The sequence below is a fragment of the Lactuca sativa genome, chromosome 5, assembly GCF_002870075.4.
Source record: "Lactuca sativa cultivar Salinas chromosome 5, Lsat_Salinas_v11, whole genome shotgun sequence".
Lineage (NCBI taxonomy): Eukaryota > Viridiplantae > Streptophyta > Magnoliopsida > Asterales > Asteraceae > Lactuca > Lactuca sativa.
In genome coordinates, this window is record NC_056627.2 from 43,314,139 (window position 1) to 43,324,819 (window position 10,681).

Genomic DNA, 10,681 nt, shown 5'->3' on the forward strand with positions numbered 1-10,681 from the left:
TAATAATTGGATTATCACCTTCTTAACTCATAATTGTCCATTAACCTTTATTAACTGGGCCAAGCCCAAGTCCAATCTTGATCCAAAAAGGTCTAAAATATACAAGGCCTATAATTGGCCCAATTTTCCAAATTGGGCCCAACTCCCTAATAGACCTCATCCTAAGGGCTAACTCCCTTAACTGGCCCAGAATACTTCTACTCAGAAAGTCCATTAAGGACCTAAGCCCAAATTGGCCCAAAGATGACCCAAAACTGAAGCCCAACTCATAAAATCCCAACAAAGAGCATATGTTGGGCGTACTTCGAGGCTACACGGGGCATACGCGAGCCTTGCATTGACTGCAAATGGGGTCGTTGACTGCATACACAGGATGTACTCCATTTACGTGAGGCGTACACTCGCAGAGTTCAAAACTCTAATAAGTGCTTAATGGTTTAAGCACTTAAGCCCAAATTCCAGATCCATCGACCAAATGTATCTCAGAACCATAAAGTCTCAAACTTTAAGACTTTGGACATCCAAAAAGTCCTTAATGCATGGTCTTAATCCATTAAGACCTCCTATAAGCAACATGAAGCCAAACTAGCCAAAGAGACCTCATTTTTATAACTTAGAACCCTTCCTATGGTCTGAAAGGACAACTCAAAACATCCAAGACAACTCATGCACAATATTGGGACTTTTGGGATAAGAAGAATACTAAAAAGCTAACAAAACAAGATCCACACAATACAAGCACAAAGGAAGAAGCTTTTTTTTTTACCTTCTAGAGCTTCTAAATGATAAGATGATCTCAGATCTACAAGCTTGCTTCACTCTCCAAACACATTGATACAACTTCTTCTTCTTCAACCACACAAGAAACACACTCTTAGCTTACACACACAAAAAAAAAAGAGAAGCTAAGGTTGCTAAGAAATGATCTTAGGACTTGGAGGCTGAAAGGATGGGAGTAAGGGTCCATAATGGGGTTTAAATACCCAAGAAACCCTAAAAGTTAGGGTTGCACTCGGATATATGTACGCCTTGCGTACATGTGCGTACACCCAGCGTACTCCCCCTCCAACCAAAATTACCAATTTGCCCCTCAGGCCACTTAGGGCTAAATTCAACCAATTTCAAAGACCAATCATGACATATTAATTTACTGAAGGAAGGATTTGAGAATACCTAGAAACACGGGATGTTATATTCACGTTCATCTTCTTCACAGTTTCCATAACTTCCCTTACCTCTTCTCCAAAGGAACCACCCACCTTCACATTATCGTCTCCTTCCCACGTTTTCCAACCTCCATCGATGTCAGACTTCTTCAGCGCCAGCCAACCCATGATCCCTCTCCCCATGAAACCTAAATTTCAGATGCTGACTGCTACAATTTAGGTTCTATGCGTATATAAATCAACGATATGAAGATAATATCATCATCAACATCGATTGTTGATTAATCATGGATGTAAGGGCATCTGAACTCTCTTCACCCAATGTAAAACCCTTTAATAATTATATTTAAAGTTCTCAAATTTCAACCTCTTTAATTTCTGAGTTTTATTGTAATTGATTGTATAATGAAGAAATATTTAGCTGTTGATGAAAAGGCCATCATTGATTCATCTGTACCGAATTCCCCATCTGATTCTGAAATTGACAGTGTGAAGATAATTAACTATTCTCATCACTTTAGTCCTTATAAATCTGATCTAGATAGGGTTATTTCCGAGGAGGTAAAAATATTCGAATTTGTTGTCAATTCTTATTAATTTATGATGTTTCCTTTATTGTTTCAGGTTGCTTTAATTGCTAAAGAAGATATAGAAATCGAGAAGAAAAAAATGGAAGTTAGCTATTTTACAGTGGAACTGGGATGAAGTTATTGAGATTTTTTCAGATGTTGATTTGGGAGAGGATGTACCCATAATTCAACCAAAAAATAAACTCAGAGTTTTCGCTTAGAATTGAAATTGCCCCAATAAACTCATTGATGAGTCGGACTTTGATGATGATTCTTCTATAAGTTTCCTTTAATCTATTTTTCTGAAGGTTGAATTTAGCATCTTATGTTCCCTTTTATGTTTTTTTTTTGTTCTTAATCAGTATTAGGAGTTTAGAACTTTCTGTTAAATTTTATGTTTTATGTTGTTCTTAATCGGTGTTAGCAAGTTTTTGCCTTATAATAACATTTGTTTTTAATGTTTTTTTGTGTTCTTGCGGTGAATATGAAATTATTTGTCATATTATATTGATGTTTGTTGCTTTTGTTCATATTTTCAATTTTCTTTACATTGTCAAAGTATGGATTATTACCTGTGAATGCTTTCACTTTTCATGCTTGGTTTGAGTTCATTAACTATCGTGAATGTTTTGTCCAATTTCCTAATTATGTTTTTTTTTTTTTGTGTCAATTCCATAATCCCTACACATTTTGGTGAAGATAAATATGTGTTTGGTATTATATTTTTTCATGCTTAACTGATTTATGAAGATAGGAACCCAATGTGTAAGAACAAGTCATAAACAAGGCAAATTATGTTAATAATGCAGGGTGGCAACAATACTTAAAGACTTACTGAAAGTCGGGTAGTTGTTTTTAGTTCTTTTTCCCTTCTCTTTATTTTGTTTTTAACTATCTAATTCATAAAGAACATTTTATGTTTAGTTTAAAATATGTTGTCGTGTCCTTAATCACTTGCAGATATATGAAATACTCACTGGTTTGACTGAAGTTGAAGGAGTTTCACAAGGATCAATGTTTTGAAAAAGTATATCTAATAATGAATCTGATGAAAAGGTAAGACTTTATTACTTTTCATATTGAATTGTTTTTGGGTCAAACAAAGAACTGAAAGTATGTTGCTATTTCATCACCTGGTGTTTTTAAAAGTATGTACCTGATCTAAATTGAGTCGTTTATATAGGTTTCAAGATTTTTGTTCATGATGGTTTTAACACTCCTAGGACTTTTTTTTATGATAAACAACAACAACCATGGTGGATATGGGCTTATGTATATCGAATTTGTTGAAGGTATAGTGCTTGATTGAAAATACATTTCAATCCTTTTTGCTGATCTTTAGTTGCTTTTTCACATGATGAACATGTGGAGCATATGTCTTGGGTATAATAGGTATGAACACTTTTTACATATCGTATATGGTATTCACTTGATTCTGTTTAATGTAAATAACTCTTATATTATATTTGTGTCGGTTATTGAGTAACTATGATGTTTAGATGGATTTGATTAAGAATGGATTCTTCACATACTCATTTGTGCACAATTAGTCATCCAGATCACTACTAGAAAATAGACCTTTAATGACGCACTTTTTACGACACGCGCTGATTAACGATACGCAATAGGACCTGCCCTTAAAATAGTGTTATCTCTTCGAAAAATTTAAGGATTTACGTCACGCATTATTGCGTGCCCTTAATTTAGTGTCTCAAGAAAAAAAAAATTAGAAACACGGAGGGCGCTTTATCTTAAATGCGCGTCGTCTGTACATGTCGCTTTATAATTTTAATGAAACGCGCTTTTAGTTAATGAAGGGGGAAACGAAATCCCCAAAATTTTGAAAACCCGCCTTGTTTTTTCTATCTTCTATCTATTTTTCATCCTTGCAATCCACTCTCCCCTCTCTGATACTCTCTCCTCTAGATCTCCCTTCATTCTCTACCTCCCGTCTCTCTGTAAACCTCGAAGGTGAATCGTAATTGATCTGCGAGGTCTCCTTCTTTTTCTTTGTTTTCTCAGGTACAACATCATCCTAATCCATTAAACCCTTTCATTTTTCATTAAAAAAACCCTAATTGACTTGGAAAGTTCATGAACCAGATGTAGCACATTCCAAACTGGGGATTTAACCAAACCCGATAGAGCCATTGATGGAATCTTTGGATCCGGTCAACAAGGACTCTCTGTAATCGCGCAGCTTTCTTCATAAGGGATCGCTCCAGGTCTTCAATCTATCAATCTACAATGTCCACTGTCAAGTTACATCGAATCAAGGTCTAGGGTTTCAAATGCTTCCAGTTCTTCCCAAATAATTTCCCCTCTCAAGACGATTTTCCTCGATCGTATCTTTATGGAGATGATTCTCTCTCGATCGGATCGAAGACTGCTCACTCTCTCCTTAGATCTCCATATGAGTCTGATCCCCCCTCTCTGTAACAGCCTCGCTTCCTTCCAAAAATCGAAGACCATTCTCTCTCGATCGTCTCTTTATGGCGAAATTTAGACACAATAATCTCAACATAAAATTCGTAACTGAACTCCTCTTCACCTCTACCCTACTCCATCTACAACGACTCCTTAAATTTACAAACCCTAGTCTAGTTGCGCTTCTAGTCAAATCAGGTACCTATCTATCTGCTTTCTGAATTTTCCTGGATTGGAAATTTCTTGATACTTCGCTAGCTTTTAAACAAACAAAAATCAGTTTTTCTCTCAATAATTCGTTGGATTTTTCATTGGTGTTCCCCTTACTAGTTTCGATAACCTCTCTAATCTGTGAGGTTTGTGTTTACTTTCTTGCCCTCCCTCTCTCTAAGAAGAAAATGCAGCCTCGTCGCCTTCAATCACCCAACGACATAGGTGAAACTCAAACTTCTCAGACCAAAAGAAATATTGTACGAAAGAAAAGTTGTCCATTAATGGAAGAAGTGCAGGGGGTTGCTTATTGGTGTTGTTGTGAACATGAGACCTGATTTATTTAAGGCTACTGTAGCTGGAGTACCATTTGTAAATGTTGTGACTACAATGCTTGGTCCAACTATTCCTCTTACAACTGCAGAATGGGAGGTGATTTATATATAATATTTTTTTTGTTTTGGAAACTCAAAGCAGGATGCTATGATAATATTAGTATGTTTCTTTCTAAATGTGAATGACTTGCTCTATTGCAGGAATGGGGTGATCCTCAGAAAGAAGAGTTCTACTTTTACATGAAATCATATTCAACAGTTGACAATGTGAGTGCCAATGTATCTTGTTTCAGTTTAACTGACATAAATCCATCTGATAAATCATCAAATGAAAATGTTGAAGTTAATTACTGATGGGTGTCTATTTTGAATAGGTAAAAGCTTAGAATTATCCAGCCATAGTTGTTACTGCTGGAATAATGGTAGGTTGTCAAGAGTGATATTCAGGATGTGATTGATAAAGATGGTGAGGGGTTCACTATGGTCACAAAAAAATCTGGAAATGCAGGGACTGCTACTATGAAGGGGTACGGTACAGGTGATATTCATCCCAATGTTTCTGGAAGCAAAGGTAGTAATTGGAATGGAGGGAATATTAACAAAAGAGGAAGCTATAATAGTGTTAATAAGGGTAATAAAGGTTGGAATAACAGAAGTCATATTGGGAATTGGAATAGAGGGGAGTGTTAGCCATTGGAATCATCAAAAGAAACAGGAGTTTGTTGCTGCAAATAATAAATCTTTCATTGTAGATAAACAGGGGCATAATGGGAAAGAGAGTGTGGATTCTAGGAAAAAAGAGGAAAAAGTGGAGAAGGGAAAGGATTTTAAGGGTAGCAAAATTATAAATCTTTCATTGTAGATAAGCAAGGGCAGTCTTCTCCTAATTCTATGGAAAAGGTTGTCACATAATCAACTTTGTGATTGTATATTGATGATTATAGATTGGTGGCTTTGAGAATCTAACAATAACTTTAACTTTTTTTTTCTTGCAGATATCAGCAGAATCCTGTCCTGCTTTTGATCTGTTGGTCAATAATTCTGACAGTGGTCAAACTGAGGCTATAGAATCTAAGTGTGATACCAGGGTGAATTCCAATCTTGGGAACCATGATTGTTTAAATCCTATGAATGACATCCTTGATACCATGTAAGTTTGAAAATTTAATCATTGCAACTTACTAAGTATCAAAATAATAAGTTTGGATGTTTTACTTTGTGATGTTTTTTTATTTATTGTTTTAGATGATTTGATTTCAAAGGTGATCATGGTTCTTCTAGAAGAGATTGAGACACTAAGAAAATGAAACCGGGATGTTGTGTTGGTGAGCCAATATCTTTATGAGCTTAGAGAAGTCAAGAAACAGGGGAGAAAAGAGAGAAGGCACAAGGAAGCCCAGGATGTGCTTGCAGCTGCAACTACTGCTATTGCAGCTTCTTCCAGGCTTTCATCTTTCAGGAAAGATACATTTGAAGAATCCGCTCACCATGAGGTAGTTGACTCTCATTTTGTTAGATAACATTTTAGGGGTAATTTCGTCATTAAAAACCGTTCTTATAATGTGATTTCTCTAAAAACTATCATTTCAGGGTGTTGAAAGTTCATGCACACAGTGAATCTTGTAGAGCTGTTAGATTTATCAATGAAGGACTTGGTAATGAACCAACATTGTTTATACTTTATATACTCTTGAACCATGTAATTTACTTTTTACCCTCAGTAGCAACATAGTTGCTGTTTCTTTAAACTTGATTTTGAATGTGTGTTTTTGTCATCAGTGATCCTCACTGGTTCTCCAGATTGTTCTATTCTTGCAATTGATATTGAAATAGGATCTCCAGTTAGTTATGGATGGATGTTCATACAATTAGGTATTATTTTCAATATTCATACAGTTAGTTATGGATGGATGTTCCAGGTGGGGGCAGATGTGCCTGCGCAAATCTTTAAGATGTCTCCCCGTTGATCGTATCTTTGTGAGGATGGGTGCAAAAGACCATATTATGGTAGGCCATGTGACTTTTATGATGCAAAGAGAGAGCTTCTGTGAATAGGTGGGGGCAGATATTACTTCATAAATTATTGTTTTATATATATATATATATATATATATATATATATATATATATATATATATAATATTAATTAACAAGTTTGACTTGTCAACACGTGTAGAATGCAAATGATCCCACAAATACATTGTAGGTGAGGGTATAAAATGTTTAATTACCTTTTTACCCTTGAGGCTCGGGTTTAAATATTTACACAATGTTTTTACAGCTGTGAGAGGGTATGGTTTATCCTACCCGTCATCTTCAGCGGTCCGCGTCCGATTTTTACTGAATACACCTAGCATGCTAAATCTTAACCAAGAATCATTCTTTTTACTTCACAGACATCTTAACATTTCTATTTGTTATCAGAATTGTTACTTTGATCTTAGAAATAATTGTCATAAACGGATTACTCTACCATACACAGGGGACAAATACCTGCTTCATAAACAAAGCACAAAATGGATCACAGTTATGACAATGGCGACTCCAAGGCTGGAAAAGGGTGCTGGGGTGTTAGATAAGCCAGTAATAGAGAAAACAACTCCTGGAAGAGAGTCTGAGTTTGACTTGAGGTATTGTATCACTTTTAATGAAGTTTGAAATGCATATAGTAAAAGATTAGGTCGATTTACCTTTTTTTTTTGTTTTTTAGAAAATCAAGGAAAATGGCACCACCATATAGAGTGATGCTACACAATGACAACTACAACAAGAGGGAATATGTTGTGCAAGTGTTGATGAAGGTTATACCTGGAATGATAGTTGACAATGCAGTTAATATCATGCTCTTGACCTGGACACCACTCTAAATTGTAACTTACTCTAAATTTTATATGTAAATTTTATTTTATCTTTTGAAGGGAAATTTACTGAATATTGATTGGTTGATGCAGTTAACTAGAATTGGTCGAGATGCAGTTTTATATGTTGAGTCGCTCATTGAGTCAATCATGGGAGGATTGGAAGGGCTAATCAACATTCTTGATTCTGAAGGAGGTTTTGGCTCTTTGGAGACACATGTTCTTACTATTTTATCAATTTCCTTAAAAAGTTACCAAATTCATGTATTAAATTTGATAAAGCTAACTTAATTGCTTTTTTTAAATCCTAGCTTCTACCAGAAGTCATTTGAAACTACAAATGGCTTTTGATGGGCAGGAAAGATATATGAAGGTATGATCTATATTGTAATTCAGATTCTATAACTTTTATTATGTAATCTCTTAAGTCTTAATACCCATTATTCCTTATGCATGTAGAGATCTTGGGAGCCAAGTGATAAAGCTGATCTTCACTTTGTCTACAAAGATGTTGAAGGAGTATCAACTCAATGGGATGATATTCAAAGAAAACTCAGGAACTTACCTCCCAAACCCTTTGCCTTCAAACCCGATCCCTTCACTCCTGCAGAAGACGAAGATTCCAAGCCTAAAACCAAATCTCGGATCGATAACAAGACAGAAGAACTCAAAGATTTAGAAGATGATCTTGATGATAGTTGTTTCCTCGAAGAATACAAGTACCTTCAACTCCCTTAATCCTAATATCATTTTATGAGGGTATTAAATTTCATGTGATATTTTCATGGTTTCATTTTCTTTTGTGTTCTTGAAGCAGAAAGAGGTTAGCAGAGATGAAGCAAACAGTGGAAGTTTGAACTCGGAAAGTTCGGGCAGCATCTATGGTGGCCCGGGCAGCATCTATTTCAATATTGATTGTGTGAAAGTCATCTACTAAAGCAAGGTTGGTGTAAGAGTTAATGATGAGAACATTGTTCCAAGACCTTCAGTGAGTTATGATGATGTCCCTTAATAGCAATGTAGTATTAGGTTATATAGTTACCGATGATTATTTGTATTTGACATTTTATGCAATGAATTATCTTACTTATTTATTGTATTTTATTTTGTATCTTGTATGACATTAATTTTTGTGCAATGGATTGTATTTTTTGTATATGGTGTTTTATTTCTATTATGAGAAATTAAATGCAAATTTAATTTAAAAATTAATAAATATATAAATTTATTTTTTAAAACATTTAAATTTACGATACGCAAAAATGTGTGTCATCTTCATTTATGACATGACCTTTCTTGACATGGGCTTTCTTGATACGCATTGCGTGTCATTAACACGCACGTCGTAAGGTTACGACACGCGAACGCGTGTCGTCTTCCTTTATGACAGGCATTCCTTGATACGCATTGCGTGTCGTAAACGCGCGTCGTAAATGAGCGTCGTAAAAACGCGTCGTCTATAGACGACGCGCAAAAGCGCGTCGTCTCTCTTTATGAGAGGTTCTTCCTTGACGCGCATTTGCGCGTCGTCTGAGCCTTTTACGACGCGCAATGAGCGTCGTAAAAGGCTGTTTTTCTAGTAGTGGATGTAGATCATGAATTACCACGCAATATGCTTGAGGTATATTACCCAACTTTTCCAATAAAACTTTGCTGTTATGTATAACTAAATTATTGGCAAATCAATGACCAAACCTGAGAAAGTATTGACCTTAATCGTAAATAAAAACTCTCTTTAATCCCTGTTTAAGTGTGTGCTATGCTAAAGTATGTGAAATGTAACATATCAAGGTATACATATGATGGTTTGAATATGGTTATACAAAGTTATCTGATTATTTCTAATAAAAGAAGAGTGTTATTGTAACATATCAAGGTATACATATGATGGTTTGAATATGGTTATACAAAGTTAGCACATGGGACAAATCCACTAATTAGATTGTATATTATTGATTGGTTAGAAGAGTGTTAACAATATTTTTTTATATTTTTTTGTTTGTGTTTCTTGAGAGTGTTTCTTCCTGGTGCAAAAGACAAGAAGTTGAGAATAAAGGGAGCAGTTGCAATGTCTACCAAGGTGCTTATAATAACAAGCATGAAGTTTCGTTCTTTTTAAGCTAATTCAACTTTTCAAAAAAAAAAGTTTAGACAAAACTTTAAAAATAGTCTCTGTGGTTTTCAAAAATATCAAGTTTAGTCTCTAAGTTCAAAAAACCTCACAGATGGTCCCTGTGGTTTCAAAACTTTTAACAAATGGTTCTTTTCGTTAACTCCGTTAACTTTTGACTGTTAAGTGAAGGGTATTTCAGTCATTTCACAACCACATGGACCATTTATATTACAAATCTATATTACTTCTAATGAAATAACATATAATATAGTACTTAAACAATAGATTTCACCTTTTTGTTTTTTTAGTTAATATTATTTAATTATTTGTTAATCAATTGATATTCTTTTTTTTTCGTGTTGTTGTTGTATGATGTCTGATCCACACACTTTCATTCAACTTTTGAACCCATTAAAATGTTTAATAGCTTAAACACTTACTCATGAAAGTTGTTTTTGGACTATAAGGTCCATGTATATGTTTAATAGCTTAAACACTTACTCATGAAAGTTGTTTTTGGACTATAAGGTCCATGTATGTGACTAAACTATAGATTATGTTTACAAAAGACAAATAAAAACTTATTTTTATACACTACTATGAACTTAGTTTGGTTTGAAACAAATATTATTAAAAAAAAGCATGTTAATGAACAAAATAACAACACGCATTCATATACTACCATAAACGCATAACTTCCCATTATCATACGACTTAACTTCTACAACATTTCAATACAAAAGATATTACATTGCTTCCTTCAGTTTATCTACACTAACTAAACACCAATTAAAAGTCCATATGTAACAAGCCAAAATTTGGTAGCATCCCAAATCGACACATAATCATTTTCTTTAACCAAAAGAAACAGAAGGTTTGCAAGAAAACCTTTTGGAGCGGAATTCAATCCAAAATAACAACCACCATTCATATACTACCATATAATAACAACTTCCAACGACCATACCACTTACCTTTCATATCCTTCAACCATATTATTTAT

General features: G+C 34.6%; 1 protein-coding gene across 1 annotated transcript; it reads left to right on the top strand.

The window, feature by feature from the left end:
* Positions 1-6,108: 6,108 nt before the first annotated feature.
* LOC111897422 (uncharacterized) lies at positions 6,109-7,861 on the top strand. The gene is made up of 5 exons (XM_042902001.2): positions 6,109-6,200; positions 6,298-6,362; positions 6,487-6,548; positions 7,132-7,337; positions 7,418-7,861. Exons 1-5 carry the CDS (start codon positions 6,109-6,111, stop codon positions 7,572-7,574), a joined length of 582 nt encoding a protein of 193 aa, XP_042757935.2. The 3' UTR covers positions 7,575-7,861.
* The last annotated feature ends 2,820 nt before the right edge of the window (positions 7,862-10,681 follow it).